Raw genomic sequence first — 16,631 nt, 5'->3', positions numbered from 1 at the left:
GCTTCACAATCTTAGTGATGAGCGTTTAACTCTCAATCGCGTGCATTATTGGATGAACTCGCCTTATCGGAAGAAAGATTTGTTGTTCGTCTCCTTTGGGTTTCGTTCTGGTATGAAAATGTTCGACGATCTTCCTGACTCTATCAAGAAGAAGTGGAAGAGTAGGTTTTTTTATCATCAGTCATCCGTCCCAATCTCTTGGCCCTACCCTCTAGCGATCCCATATTGAGCCACGTGACCCATATGAGGTGCCGAAGGGGGAGTATACCCTTATACAGAAGATCGGGGCCTTTTATAAGGAAGGGTCTTAGTCAGCGAGTATATGTCGGGTCGCGCCGATCCTCCTCCTGTTCCTCTACCAGTTGCGTCTGAGGCCATCGCTTGTCTTCCCGCCGCATCTCCCGTTGCTGGTGAGTTTTCTTTTTTCCTTATTTTTCCTTTTGTGTTGGTTTGTTGTCATTTCTTATCGTTTGTGTTGTCAGGTGCGCCGAGTGGATCGACTGCCGCTATTGCTTCTGCCTTGACTTCTAGGAAGCGTCTTCGAAGCGGTGGTTCGGATCTACCTCCCAGGAAGAAGCCTGACACTCGCCCTCCATCGCATGTCGTTTCCTCTGTTCCTTTGTCGTCGGCTGAGGTTCTTCATCTTGCTTCCTCTAGTAGTCAGCCAATGGTTGTTCCTGCTACCTCTCCTCATCTTGTGTTAGCCTCAACTCTTCAAACGTCTGGTCCTCTTGTTTCTTCTGGTGTCGTTACTTCTCATGTGGACCCTTCGACTGTGCCTACATCTTTTCTAGAGGGTGAAGATGAAGGGGAGGAGATTGTTGTTCCTTCTATACCTCACGGAGGTTCTCATTTAATCCTTCCATTCGGTTGCAATCGCCATGACCTGGGCGTTTTCCGCCAGGTTCGGGATTTTATTATCATGATGGAGTCGTCCTCTTTTTATCAGCGTTTAGAGAGTGAGGGTCTCTTCAACTCTGTTGGCCAGGCCCTTTTGACCTCCGTTGATGGCATTTGTATTGCTCAGCGGCATTATGTTGCTAAGGATCACTAGTTGGTTGGGGAACAGTCGGATCGCTCTTTCGCGGAGTTACAGGTGAAGGATTCTTTTATTGAGAGGGATCTTCTGCGAAGGGGGAATGTGGATCTTCGTGCTGAGGTTGCCCGTCTTAAATCTGAGCATGCTGAAATGAAAGAAGGTTTGGACGACTCCATCTTTCTTATTTCTCGTCTACTGAAACTGCATCGTGGTGTTATTCGAGAGAATTACCTTTCCTCCCATCCCGGCGGAGATACTTCCTTCCTTGCGGTTGACGCCCGTTTTTTGAAAGAAGAATCTCAACGTTTGTTCGCCAGGCATAAGTTGGTTCAAGCCGCTCCTCCTGCTGTTGTTCCTCCTACTTCTTCAATTGTTGTTGCTTCGGTTCCTGTTAGCCGTCTGGGTCTGCCTCCGCTATCATTGGGCTTCCCTTCTCCTTTTTTCTCGCAGTCTTTGGGCCTTTCGGATCCTAGCATGCCCTTTCTATATGAAGGCTTTGGATTTTTGAACACTCCTAATGGTGGTGGATTTAGTTTGTCATGCACTTGTAATTTCAGTTTTATGCATCTATTTTGAACGATGGCCTTGTTCTTACTTTTAGATTTATTAAAATATGTGTTGTTGTTTTTTGTTTATTACTCTAGTTAGTTTATGTTGAGTGATCTGCTTGTGGCCGCTTCTCTTGTCATTTCGTTTTGTCGTTGTTGTATTTGGCCTCTGAGGAATGTTCCTCGAGTTTATTATGGGAGATGTCTCCCATATTCTTTAATTTGTTGTTTGTTTACTGTTGTTCTTGTGTTTTTTTTCTTGAGAAATGTTTCTCAATATGGTGGCTGTTGCCTTGGAGAATTATTTCCTTCTGTTGTTGTATTTTGTTTCTTTCTTTCTTCATTTATATATTTTTTGTTTGCACTTTGTAGCTTCCCATAAACATTTTCTTTCATTTTATTCATGATACAATTTCAAGTGTTCTACATTCCAGAATCTAGGTACTTCTTGCCCCTCTATTGTCTCCAAGCGGTATGCTCCTCTTTTGGTAGTCTTGGTTACCCGGTATTGTCCTTCCCAATTGCTTTCCAACTTTCCTACACCAGCATTATCTTTCCCTATCACCACGTCTCTTAGGAAGAGGTCACATGCCTTGAAATTTTTTGGTTGCACCATTTTATTGTGGTACCTAGTTGTTTGGCTTCGGTAAGCTTCTACTCAGATGTTGGCCGCATGTCTTTTCCCTTCTAGTTGGTCTACGGATCGCCTTAGCTCTTCTTCGTTTATGTCTTCATTGTGGTGCTTTGTTCTTATTGATGGCATTCCGATGTCGATTGGGATGACTGCCTCTACTCCGTATGCCAGGCGGAATGGTGTTTCTCCCGTTCCTTTCCTTGGGGTCGTTCTGTTTTCCCATACTACGCTATTCAGCTCTTCTGCCCAATTGACTTTTGCCTCATCCAGCCTCTTTTTTAATCCTTTGCAGATCGTTTTGTTGGTTACCTCTGTCATTCCATTTGTTTGGGGATGCGCCACTGATGTGAATTGTAGATTTATGCCAAGGTTTTCACAGAAACCCCTGAAGGTTGCGCTGTCGAATTGCTTCCCGTTCTCCGTTACTAACGTCTTGGAGATACCCTACCTGCATACTACTTCTCTCCAGAAGAACTCTTCCGCCTTTGTTGTCGTTATTGTGGAGACTACTTCTACTTTCACCCATTTCGTGGAATGGTCGATTGCCACGAATATAAATTTATTTTGGTTCTTCGCGGTTGGGAATGGTCTCAGGATGTCTATTCCCTATTTTGCAAACGGCCACAAACTTGGCGCGGGTTTGGTTTCTTGAGCTGGAATGTGGGATCTGTCCCCGTGCCTTTGGAATTTGTCGCATTTCTTTACCAGTTCATTGGAGTCTTCTTCCATGTTAGGCCAGTAATATCCCTGAAAGGATGCTTTTCTTACTAGGGCTGCTGGTCCCTCGTGTGCGCCGCATATCCCCTCATGCAATTCGCTCAGGATACATTGTCCCTCTCTTCGAGATACGCATCTGCACCATGGATGGCTTACGGATGTTTGGTACACCGTTCCTTCGTAAATTGCATATTGACTGGCGATCCTTCTTACTTTTTGTTCGCTTAGGTCTTCCGGCATTCTTCCCTCTTCTAAGTATCTCAAAATGGGCTCCATCCATTCATCCAGCTCTTGTATGGGGCAACTCATTGGCACGTCGATTGTTGGTGATGTAGTCTCTTCTTTGAATTCCACTGTTTGGAATTTGTCGCTTTTTTCTAATGCCGCTTTTGCTATTGCATCTGCCTCTGTGTTTTCTTCTCTTTCGATCTTTTTTATTTCCCATTGTCCTCCTCGCTTCTCGATGTTTTGTAGGATTTCCTTTGCTTTCCTGTTGTATTTCAGCAGGTTGTCCTCTTTCGTGGCGAACGTCCCATTTATTTTCCCCACTACTAGTTGTGAGTCACAATGGATCCTCAAGTATTCAGCTTTTACTTCAACCGCTATTGCCAGTCCTGCTATCAAAGCTTCATATTCTGCCACATTGTTTGTTTCCATGAAATTTAGGTGGACCCCGTATTCGATTCGTACTTCGTGTGGGCCTTTAAGGATGACCCCAGCTCCTGCCGCTTTTTTTGTTTTTCGCTCCGTCGACATAGAGTTCCCATATTTCTTTTACTTACGGTTCTTTCATGTGATCTCCGGTAAGTTCTGCTACGAAGTCCACTAGAGTTTGAGGTTTCATTGCATGCATGTGTTCGTAACTGATGTCGTATTCTCCCAGCTGTATCGCCCATTTGACCAATCTTCCTCACAGTTCTGGTCTTTGGAGGCCTTGCCGTAGGGGTTGGTCGGTTGCACGACTATCGAGTGTGCCTGAAAGTACGGCCTCAGCTTCTTCGCTGTCGTTGTCAATGCTAAAGCCATTTTTTCGATTTCGGATATCCGAGCTCTGCGTCTCTTAAGGTCCGACTTACGTAGTATATCGGTAGTTGTTGCCCTTCCTCTTCTCTTACCAAGACGATTGCAGTAGTGTCTCTGCATATGGAGATGTATAGGTACAAAATTTCAGTGTCCTTTGGTCGGCTCAGCAGTGGTGGTTTTATTATGAACTTCTTCAATCGTCAAAGGCTTGGCCGCAATCTTCTCCCCATTTGAATGTTTTTGTTTTCAACGTGTTGTAGAACGGGAGGCATTTTTTTGCCGATGATGAGATGAAACATCCCAAAGCCGTTATTCTTCCGCTTAGAACTTGTACTTCTCTTTGATTCTTTGGTGGGGTCATTTCTAGGATGGCCTTGATTTTTTCCGGGTTTGCTTCCATTCCTCTTCGGCACACCATGTATCCCAATAATTTTCCTCCTTCCACTCCAAATGTGCATTTCTTCGGGTTCATCCTCATGTCGAATTTGTTGAGTATCTCCGTCATCGTTCGTAGGTCTTTGGGGTGATCTTCTTCGCTTTTACTTTTAACGATTCCGTCATCGACGTACGCTTCCAATGTTTTGTCGATTTGGTCTTTGAACATGTGTTTCATCAATCGCTGGGACGTAGCTCTTGCATTCTTCAGTCTGAAGGGCATCATCGTGTAGCAGTAGGCTCCTTCATCCGTTACGAAGCTTGTTTTTGTTTGGTCTTCTATCTTCATCAGAATTTGATTATGCCCTTATGCCATGTCCGCCAAGCTGTACATCACATACCCCGCGGTCGAATCTACCAACTAATCAATGTTGGGTAGGGGAAAGCAGTCTTTCGGGCACGCCTTGTTTAGGTCGGTAAAATCGACGCACCTCCGGTTTTTTTCCATTTGCTTTTTTAGGAGAACCACGTTGCTTAGCCAGTCCGGATACTTCACTTCTCTTATGAACCCCGCCCCCAGCAATTTTTCTACCTCTTCTGCAATAATTCTTTGCCGCTCCTCTGAGTGTCCTCGCTTCTTTTGTCTAATTGGCTTCATGGTTGTGTCGACATTCAACTCGTTACATGCTACATCCGGATGCACGCCCTTGATGTTAGAAGCTTTTGTGGCAAACGCCCCCTCAAACTCCTGGAGTACTTTCTGGATCTCCCCTTCGGTCGCATCTTTCATGTTGGTGCCCATTTAAACGTTTTTACCAGTGCAAATCTCCTATGGCTTTGTTTCTCCCGCCGACTCGGCCGTAGACTCCTCGCATGGTAGTTCCAATATCTCGTCTATGTGAAGTAGAACGGCCATGGCCGCACCGTGGCTGGCTTCCGCTTTATCTTGACTTCCCTCGATAGTCATTGTCCTTGAAGAGGTCGGGATCAGTATCTTATTGTTTCTTGCGTCGAGGATCGCTCCTGACTCGTAGAGGAACGGCCGTCCCAATATAAGGTCATACGGGAGGTTCCTGCTCACGATATAAAAAGGGGAAGTGACTGTCCTCTCCTGGCCTATCCGGTCATCAAAGTTCACCCGGATATCCGCTACTCTCGATGTTGGAAGTCTACCCTCTACCATCCCTCCTATGGTATCCCGGTTTGTTCTTATGCAGATATGACTTCCTCCGGTTGCCCAATAGATCTTCTCCGCGATGATGTTGACACATGATCTCGAGTCTACTGATACCCGTCGGACCCCTCGTCCTCCTATTTTTGATGGGACCACTATGGCACCCTCCGGTTCTCTTGGTACGTGGTCCGGCCTCATATTGTACTCCACTACTGGGATGGTAGTTCTATTCCGTTTGTATCTTCTCAGAGAGTTGTCATCAGTCTCGTCTCTCTTTCTCTTGTTGACCGCTCTTCTTTCGTGTGTGTGTCCATCTTAGTTTGCTCTAATGTATGGTTGTAGGCTTATAAGGTTCTGGTTGTTCACCACCTCTATCACTAGAATTTTATTTCTCTAAGAACAGTGTTCCCACAGACGGCGCCAAATGATGGAAGTGGTAATATTTAGAGTTTATATAGAATCGGATTAGTATTACAGTTCAGGTGACTAGTTTATGTGTGCTCGTAAGATGATCCTGAATTCGGTCCTCTTTATGGATGAGTGACCGCTGTATTTATAGGCGAGCTTTCCTCGTCCTCTCAATGGAGGTGGGATATGTGTTGATATATGTTTTGGGCTTTCACTTGTGGGCTTTATTCCATCAGTGCACCTACCCAATACTATTGTGCTTGGCTTATCTGTTATCGGCTATATTTACTGGACATATTCGTTTTATATCTCATCTCAATAGTATATTCAGTTCACAAGATATGAAAGCTGTAATAAACAAATTTGAAAATAGTAAACATGTTCGACGCGCATATGACTCGATCTAGACTGGCACTTGAGACAAGTAACATGTACTCCTAGACATACATCTAACCTTAGAGGCTTTTAGCAAGTATCATAAGTCTGATTGGTTTGGATTGATTACATGCACAAAGCCTAAAAACTGGATGTAGCGGTGAGCATGGTTCGGTTCGGTTCGCTTTGGTTTGGTTTAGTAAACTCCAAAACCAAACCATATTTTAAGGGAAAATATAAAAACAAAACCACGCCAAATATTTATGTAAAATTTCGGTTCGGTTAACCAAATTTTAGCATCGGTTTTGGTTTGGTTTGGTTCAGTTTGGTTAATATAGATTTAGATAAAAATTATATATAATTATACGTAATAATTAAAATTATACGTAATAATTTTTACTTATATGTGTATATTAGTTTATATGTTTTTATTTTCATATATGTATCTATATACGCATATTATATTTATATATAGATATTTTAATAAATAAATTTTATATTTATTTATACATATATAAATATTAATAAAAAATAATATTATTGTAAACTTTGGGTTTTCGGTTGGTTCGGTTAACCACTAGTTGAAACCAAACCAAAACCGAAAACCATACTTTTTTATAATTTGAAACCAAACCAATCCATTTTAACCATTTTAACCAAACCAAAATTAACTTCGGGTTGGTTTGGATCGGATTAATGGTTTGGTTCGGTTTTTGCTCACCCCTAACCGGATGAATAAGTGTGAGTGATTGATTTTATTAGGTGATCTTAAAAAACCTATACAAGCATTACTACTTTTTCGTGGTAGTCCTACGATGTCTAAGTGATGGGCTGAAATTGCATTAACGGACCAATTTTAGATGATTAGTCCTTTAACCGGTTATTATTGGATTTGGAATGCATTTAGAAAGAAGTAAATAGTGCATGCATGCTCAGGGGCAGTTGGATATACATACAAGGTTAGGAATACTTTTAAACCTCGTTCACTTTTGAGTGCCTAGCACTCGGCTCGGTTTGACTGTCGGTCCGGTTGGATCTAGCTCTCGGTCCAAACACGGAAGTTAACCAGCTCGTCGATACAAAACCAGTGGTTCAAACCGGAGTTGATTCGGAGTTCGGTTGAATGCGGAAATTGGTCTGCAAGTTGTTGGTCAGATCGTATCTGGTTCAATAGATCCGGTTGACTGGGCAGATTACAATAGCGGGCTTTGAGGCCCTAAAAATATTGGGTTAAGCCCATTTACAATTACAAACAGGTATTACAACTAAAAACAATATTTATGGAATCAAACTGAGCCTAATCCGTAGTCCGGATGAGTCTAGAAACGCGTCTAGAAATTTGGATTGAAATTTAGAAGATCTGGGAGCGAATCTGGGAAAGGTTGAGGAACGACGAACACGGCGCCGGTGTGACTGCCGGCGCCGGCACGATAAAGTGGCCGAGCCACCACCTTGTTCTGGTAGCGGCGCTGGTCTGATTGGCGGTAGTGGTACCGCGGAGACAACAGACAGTAGCAATTTCCAGCATCCGTTTTTGAGCCGGTTTTAGCTCGTTTTAGTTCGTTTCAGCTCGTTATTGAGCCGGTTTTAGCTTGTTTCAGCTCTTTATTGAGCTAGTTTTTCATGCAAAAAGAGGTCGAAAGGCATAGAAAAGAATCAAACATTCTAAATACGGCATGTAAGGAGTATTTACATCATCATAGCTATCAAATTGCAGTTTTTATTGAATTAAACATATTATGTCAAATAGACTTGTAATTAACCTAAACATGCATGCTAAGCAATTTTAGTGTCTGGATTTCTTGATATAAACATACAAAACATACTAATTCATCTATTAACATGCTTTCTAGTCAATTTTCATGGGGATCATGACCAGTATTTTAAAAACCGGACCGGACCGGCCGGCCGGACCGGTTGAACCGTGAACCGGTCAGTGATCCGGTTTGGAAAGACAAAACCCCGGATCTTTTAGTTGAACCGGATTGGACCGGGTTGAACCGGATTGAACTGGTAAAAAATCGGATGTTGAACCGGATTGGACCGGATAAAACCGGTAAAAAACCGGTGAACTAGAATTTTTTTTCAATTTCTTTTAAATTTATTAAACCGGTTGAACCGGTCATTGAACCGGTTAAATCGGTTGAACCGGAAACCGGTGGCCTCACCGGTTCGGCCACCGGTTCGGTTTTTAAAACACTGATCATGACAATATTGTTAAAACCAGCAATTATGACAAAAACATAATTTAAGCAATTTACAATAAAATAGCCTAAACATGCAATCTAAAAACATGAAATCTAGCAATTCTAAATAATCGTGGCAAAAAGTGATGGAAGGAAGATTAGGATCCTTAGAGGTACCGGTCTGAGTCCTTGGCTCGTTTGCTGGCGAAGTGGATGCGGAATCCAGCTTCGAATCTGTGCAAGGCTTGCGTTCTTGGAGCATCAATGCGTTCTTAGTTGTTTTCTGGTCTAGAATTGATGTGATTTGTGTGTGTTTTTGGTGTACAATTTGGTTAGGGTTTTTTCTAGGGTGGTGGCCGATTTTTCTGTCTGTATTTCTAGGGTTTGCGTGATACCTTTAGCCAGGCTGGCTTAAAGCTGTATTTAAAGGGGAATGGTGACCTAGGGTTAGATTAGAGTCTTCTAGGGTCTAAATTGTTAAGTGATAAGTCATTAGGTGTTAAGATTAGCTTTAAACTCTATTTATTTAATTTTCCTTCTAATTTTCGGATTTGGTTTTGCTAGCTAATTAAAAAGGTGCTAAAAGTCTATTGGTGCCTAAAAGTGTTAAAAGGGCTAATAAAGTCCTATAGGTTTGGATATGGTGAATTCAAGTCCGTAAAACGTGCAAATTGGCCAAAAACTTCTAAGACATTGCAAGTAGTCCAATGGAGCTATAAACTCTCAGCCGTTCTGAGAGTTATCCAATGGCTCGGACCCCGATAATTATCCTATCCAGACCTTCTTAGATTTCTAGAAGGGACAGCATCCCCTCGGCCGTCCCAAGGGCCACCCTATTGAATAGGTGCCTGGATTCCGTTAATAATTCCACACTTAACAGATGCTGGTGTCTTTCTACCAGGTTTTGGCGTCTTTTTCCAATTCTCGGTGTCTTTCTACCGATCGTTGGTGTCTTTCTACCGTATGCTGATGTTTTCTATCAGGCTTTGGCGTCTCTCTGCCTTTTATGGTGTCTCTATACCATGTTTCGGTGTCTCTCTACCGTATTTTGGTGTTTCAATGCCATTTGAGGAGCCTGGCTCTATAGGTTGTTTGAATACTCTATGGCTTGTTTGAAGACTCTAGGGCTTACTCTAATTCTCCGGAGCTTTTCTTGAAGGCTCCGGGGCTTGTTCTGATTCTCTAGGCTTGGTTCTGAAGGCTCTGGGACTTGATCTGATCCGCTGGGACTTTGTTTGAAGACTTTGGGGCTTGCCTGAAGGCTATGGGACTTTGTTTGAAGGTTGTGGGACTTTGTTTGAAGGCTCTGGGACTTTGTCTGAAGGGCATCTTGGACTTTGTCTGAAGGCTCTAGGACTTTTCTTGGAGGCTCTAGGACTTGTTCGAAGACTAGGTTTGGTTCTAAAGGCTTTGGGACTTGATCTGATCTGATGGGGCTTATTCTGAAGGCTCTAGGACTTTGACTGTATATTTTGGGCTTGATTCTGAAGGCTCTGGGACTTGATTTGATCCGCTGGGGTTTGTTTTGAAGGCTTTAGACTTTGTCTCTATTTTTCGGATGTTCATCTTCTAGGATGTCTGTATTTTTGTGTTGTTCATCTTCTGAAATGTCTATATGTTTGTGTTGTTCATCTTCTGGGATATCTATATTTTTGTCTGTCTATTTCACATCCATAAAGGTACCTTTCGGGTATGTCCTCAAAAGATGTGCTTTTTTTGTCTTTTTATGGCTTATGCCTTTTAAGAGAGCCATTCTCTCATTTTTCATTTTAGTTTCTCTCTCATTTTTCTCTGTTCTCTGAATTTGAAAACTTGAACTATGGCTCCACCCTAGACTTTTAGGAAACTGTGCGTTGATCCTGACCACCAGGCTGACCGTCATGCTATTTTACTGGAGGCGGGCGAAGAGGTCCCGCTCTTGTTGCATCTGGAGGGGCACTTGTCTTCCAAGACTCATCATGAGGTGTGTTTTCATCGTTTTTTAGCTTGTCGATAGACGTTTTATTGTCTGTATGTTTGAAATACGTTTGAAATAGTGTCAAAACTTAGTCGAAAGTGGGTCCGGTCCCTAAAACAATGTCCTAGAGAGAGAGAAAAGTGGTGACGGCGCCAAGGCATAGTGGCGTCGCCGCCACTATGTTTTGGCGGTGCCGCTAGAATAAGTTGGCGACGCCGCCAGTGATACTAGCGCCGTGATGGTGGCGCCAGTATCTCTGTGGCGCACGACCTCTAGTTTATTTTCGACTGTTCCGGTTTGATTTCTGATTATTTAAACCCTGTTCTTTGATCTTTTTGTGCTTTCAGGAGAGAGATATGTTCCGTACTTCTGGAAACTTTGTGGGTGCACGTATTTGGAACGGTGCTTTGTCTGCTGCTTTTCATTCTCAAATAGACGCTACGGGTTTCGACTGTCTTGCTAGTGGTTTGTTTACTGCGACGAGTATCTACCACAGCGTTTCTCTGCGTGCACTAATGGAGCGGTGGATTGATACCACCCATACTTTTCACTTGCCGGTTGGAGAGTTGACAACGGCTCCTTTGGATTTCTTGCTGATCACAGGGATGACTTTCGGAGGTTCGCCTGTGCCTTTTGATGGCGGTTTGGGATTTTACGATCAGAGGGATGCGTATATCTTCGAGATGCTGGGTTTTGTTCCGGAGATGAAGGGTCGTAGTCTTCGACAGCCTAAGCTGTACAATCGTTATAAGGAAAGCTTTCCCCGGACTAGCAATGAGGTTGATCTGATTGCCCGAGCTTTCTTCTGTTATCTGCTTGGGTCTACTCTGTTCTGTAGATCAGGTGCGACTCTACCACTTTACGTGATGCCAACCTTAGAGGACTTGGACGCGGTCAGTTCCTATGATTGAAGGTCTGCTGCTTTAGCTTATCTTTACAACAGCATGGACCGAGTGGTCCGTGGGGGATCCCATCTTTTTGGGATGTGGCCTATTGTACACATAAGTTGTTTTATTATTTCTTTTAACTCCATCGTGTTTTTATTTTGTTATCTTAGCTGGTTTTTCTTTTGTTTCAGATCAAGGCTATCCAAATGGGCCTTCTGACTGGCTTCGGTGTGCTTCCGGGGTTTGGATACCCTATGCTGAGGTTTTGGGACTTTTCTCGTACTCTAACGCAGAGTCATGGAGCTGAATGCAGAGGCCGGCTGAAAAAGATGGCGTGGACAGATGTGAGTACTTAACTCTATTTTTGAACAACTCTGGACATTATTTGTAGTGTTGACCCCTATTCTGTTGGTTGCAGGTGGATACTTCTTGGAACACTCTGCCTGGAGTTTGCTGGCTTCGGTTGGTACAGGGTGCTATAGAGAGATCGCGCATGTGTTGTATGATGCATGGCCTGAGTTGTAAGTCCTGGTTTTTGGGGGAGCGTGTTCTCCATTGGTGGGGTGGTCCACCTATTCGCATGGTCCCAGCTGGACCTCCTTTATCGATGCTACGTGCCAGGGACGTGGTATCGCCTGCTCTTTGACTGGATTTGAGGGGTTACTCTGCTACCAGTCTTGTATATGTCCCTCAGTTGAGCTATCTAGACGACTTCACGAGACATCATCTTCTAGGGAGGCTTCCGTTGGACGGAGTACCTGTTGTTGAGTTTCAGCAAGCGGCTGCAGGGCCACATGTATGTGTTACTTTTCTGGTCTTCTTTTCCTGGATTTCTTTCTCTGGTTGAGTTCTTTTTCTGATGTTCTCTCAAGGAGGTGTTAGACGTGGGTCTCATTCTGTCCGTGCTAGGGCAGACGTTCCTGGGTCTCCTAGTTGAGACCCATCTGGTAAGCGAGCTGGTGTTGGTGATATGGTCTCTGGTTCTTTTAGTCCGATGCCGGAGAGATCAGCGCATTCGGTGGCGTGCGTGGGCCTCTGCATGACTCTGTTCCCTTGTGCTACATGACGTATTCTTTTGCGCCTGCCGACTGTACTCACGTGAGTGTTTCTCTATTCTACACTTTTATTTTGAGGGCCCTGTTGGATTGAATGTCTTCCTCTGGCTTTCAAGTACCTGTGTCTGATGAAGTTCAGTTGCCCGATGCTGCTTACTACAGGCGTGATCGCTTGTGCACTGTCTCTGCACAAATGAGGGTAAAAACGATATGCAATATTTCTATCCTATATGTATGCATGTATGCAATCCTATAGCTCTGACTGCTCTCTGGTTTCTTCCGCAGTTGCACATTGACGATCTGGAGGAGCAGGTGCGTTTGACAGGGCTGGTACGGCTGACAGTGACATCCCTCCTGGTTTCCCTGGCGGTGGAGGTGGACTTCGTGCTGGTGATCGTGGGCGAAGAGCCCGTGGTAGTCGAGGATTTGACATCTGAGTAGGTCATGGAGACTTCGTTTCCTCTCCAGGTGGTATAAAGACTGGACGCTATTCTGGTGACACGCCCTCTAGGAGCCGCTACGAAGACTCAAAGACCTTGGAGCAGGATTTGGACTCTGATGATTAGGCTTGTACTGTGTGTTTGTCACGTTTCGAATGCTTCGTATTGATGACTGTGTAGGTTGTCGCAATATTTTGTACAATTGGTGTTCTTGGCGCCTCTTCCTTTTATAGCTTTATTTTGTTTGCTATATCTGCTTTAGCTCTTCTAGCCTCTTTTGTCCTTTCTGTTTCTAGCTAGTGGAGACATGATCCCCCGGTTCTTGTTGGACCCTTGTCCTTTTAAACTCCTTTGTTTTGACTTTGACAATTAACTATGAGGGTTCTAATCTTGTTTATTAGTGTATAGAACCTCATAGGATCAATCGAAAGTCGATTCAGAGTTTTCTAGCGAGAATCGAGTTTTTCCATCTCAAGCTATCCAATAACATATCACGGGCGAGATGCTTCATTCATCACGGGCGTGATTCATACATCACGGGCACGACTCATTGAATCTCGGGAGCGACGTTCATATATGTGACCCTAGTCGACCGTTGGAGGTATCACGGGCGCGATGCATACATCACGGGCGCTACAAATCATACCGTTGAAGATTCAACGGATATATTATTGAACCCGCAATGGAGTGATGACATATGGAACTATCCGTTTGCAGATTTGTCTTCAAGCATATATCACGGGCGCGATATATGCATCACAGGCACGATCGAGCTGTTTTCTGCAAAAGTTATTTTGTTTGTTTTTAGCTTTTATGGGGACCGCTTTGGGTATAAATATAAACCCATTTGCAATGTTTCAAGGTTAATGATTTACACCCCTTGAAACAACAAACACACATTTTCAAATCACTTGTTTTGTTGTAGTTTTGGAGTAAGCTTGTAAACTCCTAATCATTGTAAGTTAGAGTTTAGCTTTGAGAAAACTCATCTTTGTAGGTTCTTGATTAGCCTTGAAAAATCAATTAGTTGGTGTTTAGTTTAAAAGCACTAAGTTTGGAATTAGCTTAGAAAACTCCTTGTGAATCTCTATTAGTGGATTCTATAGTGGAGTAGGATCGATTTGTGATCCGAACCACTCTAAATCTCTTGTTCTTAACCTCTCTTAAATTCTTATTTCCGCTTTAAAGAATTTTAATCTTTCGATTCACATTCAAAAACCATGGTTTTTCATACCCCATAGAGTCTTTCAATTTTTGCTAAGTATTTTCAATTTGAGCATAGAAACTTTACTGGTGGGGACTTGATGCCCCCGGTTCTTCTAATAGTGGAAATATGATGTCCCCGGTTCTCTAGTTGATGGAGACTTGATGCCCCCGGTTCTCTGGCTGGTGGAGACCTGATGCACCAGGTTCTCTAGCTGGTGGAGACCTGATGCCTCCGGTTCTTCTACATGTGGAGATCTGATGCCCCCGGTTCTTCTACTGGTGAAGACCTGATGCCCCTGGTCTTCTACTTGTGGGGAACTGGTGCCCCCGGTTCTCTAGCTAGTGGAGGCCTGATACCCCTGGTTCTTCTGTTGGTGGATACCTAATGCCCCCAGTTCCTCTACTGGTGGGGACTTTACATCCCCCAAAACTCTGGGTGAGGGACCTTGCTTGTCACGACCCAATTTATTGAGCCGAGACCGGCGCTAGGGAACGGAAGTGGTAGCTCCGGAACCCGTAGCAAGCCTAAAACCACAATAAATTTTTCGCGAATTAAATATATTATTCTATATAAAACGTTTTCAGAAAATTCTTTTAAACATTATCATTAATGTTATTAAAGTATCTTTATTACTTTCTGAAAACTATCGCAAATCATTCTTATAGACTAGGGTCTTATCGAGCGACATTTCATGTCCAACACTGCCCTGTCTCTAATCAATATCATAACCAATTCCATTCATGGCAATTGGTTAAGGAAATCAAACGGTTAAAATACGATCTTTATAATTAAATAAGATATATACTTTTATATCAAATCAGAGTTGCCCATTTAAATATACCGTTTGAATTTAAATCTTACATTTAAAAAAAGACATCTACCGACTACTGCAGCTCTACGAAGAAAACGTCCCTGACATACTCTTTCACTATTGTAGACTTCCGAAACAAGGAAAGGAAGTCCGTTCTTCAAAATGTTTTCACCTGAAAGAATGACTGTGAGGGGTCAGTATATGGGAATATACTGAGTGAGTTCATAAATTTACTACTAAGTATTTTATAAATCATAAAACAATGCAATAACGTTCAAACCTCGTGTAGCCAAGTATAGGATCCGATTGAAACCCTAATTCTCAAACATACTAATAATCAATCGAGCCACCCAATCGTTAATATCAAATTGTGAGTCCAACTCACTGGTGGGTCCAACCCACTGTGGGCCCAGCCCACTAGATACGGAGATTCCAACTACACCGTAGAGGAATACTCACTCGTATCAGACTAAATCTTTAGTCTCATATTTCATAATCATCACCAGCTCCCAGCTGATGTCAAATCAAAACTGGTGATCACGCAGTCCTATTGTCTCCCAATAGGTAGCACGTTCCATCGGATCGCTACTGGTTTCAAATCAAACTATTATGCAATTTATAAAAAGAATTCGCGTTGCAATCATGCAAATTAAACATAAAGCAATATAAAATAATTGCTTAAATAAATACTTTAAAAGCAAATCGTATAAACTCACAGTGACCGCTTATTCCAAAAATACTCTGGTGCTCAGAAACGTCTAGCTTCCCGAGTTCCTGGTCCAGCGGCTCCTTGCCTCGCCGGATCTAAAACTATTTTAAAATCATTGACTCACGTCAGAATCCTATTCTAAGATTGACTCTAGACTCGCAACACGACACACTACTTTTATTAATCGTCGTGCTTCTCACGTATATTCCGATAAACGATATCAAACTTGTTTACGGATCGTATATCATTTCAAAATCCATTCGCGTTTAACCTCGTTAGGTTAAATAATTCGAACTAATCGACAATTAGTCGATAAACTAATCAACCGATAATTTTACGCGAAAACGTCCAAATTCTTCAAAAATATCGATTGGCCAAACACTGTGCGAGCGCACGTCTCACTGTGCGTCTGCACAGTGGACTGTGTGTTCGCACACAGGACTGTGCGTTCGCACACAGGACTGTGCGTTCGCACAGTCCCTGACTGTGCGATCGCACAGTCTGCTGTGCGTTCGCACAGTTGGACCGTGCGGCGCACAGCCGCGGGTTTTCACCCCGGCTCCGTTTTTGACGTGCTTTCGACATAAAAACGATCCTAACGCATCCAAAACGCTTAATCTATATTCAAAACGCTATAATCCAATTCTAATATCGATTAAAACGATATAATCGTTTCATGGCTTAAAACTTTGAATCGATATAACTTAAAATATAGCCGTTTAAACAATAAAACGACAAGCTTACCGTGATTACGCACTGAAATACGATCGTTTCGAGTTATAGAACGTCGGAAACGGACGAGAAACGGAATCGAGCGACGAACCGTTCGTTATCGTCGATGAGAAATGAAAAGGAAATGAAGATGATATTTGGTTTCTGTAACTCCTTCGTCATGAAGGTTTCATATATATTTTGGCCAAATATCACTTTTAGTCCCTGAACTCTTTAACTTAAACCAATTCTCTATTAAACTTTCTATTTTAACTTAACGATTAATTATATATTTTAACTCAATTACGTACGTATTATTTTATATCCAAATAAATAATACGACTCTAAAATTGATGATTTTCCATCAATAATCTT

The 16,631-nt window shown here is 42.9% G+C and overlaps 2 protein-coding genes across 2 annotated transcripts; both read left to right on the top strand.

The window, feature by feature from the left end:
* The first annotated feature begins 10,053 nt into the window (after positions 1–10,053).
* On the top strand, positions 10,054–11,347 carry LOC130015111 (protein MAINTENANCE OF MERISTEMS-like). The gene is made up of 3 exons (XM_056104660.1): positions 10,054–10,158; positions 10,314–10,442; positions 10,784–11,347. Exons 1-3 carry the CDS (start codon positions 10,054–10,056, stop codon positions 11,345–11,347), a joined length of 798 nt encoding a protein of 265 aa, XP_055960635.1.
* Positions 11,257–13,140, top strand: LOC126670595 (uncharacterized). Its single transcript, XM_056104815.1, has 4 exons — positions 11,257–11,349; positions 11,515–11,667; positions 11,742–12,577; positions 12,664–13,140. The coding sequence occupies exons 2-3, from the start codon at positions 11,530–11,532 to the stop codon at positions 11,967–11,969; spliced, it is 366 nt and encodes a 121-aa protein (XP_055960790.1). The 5' UTR covers positions 11,257–11,349; positions 11,515–11,529; the 3' UTR covers positions 11,970–12,577; positions 12,664–13,140.
* The last annotated feature ends 3,491 nt before the right edge of the window (positions 13,141–16,631 follow it).

This window comes from Mercurialis annua, linkage group LG2 (genome assembly GCF_937616625.2).
Source record: "Mercurialis annua linkage group LG2, ddMerAnnu1.2, whole genome shotgun sequence".
Taxonomy (NCBI): Eukaryota; Viridiplantae; Streptophyta; class Magnoliopsida; order Malpighiales; family Euphorbiaceae; genus Mercurialis; species Mercurialis annua.
Note: the sequence above shows the minus strand (reverse complement) of the source record. Positions and strands in the feature narration are given on the sequence as shown.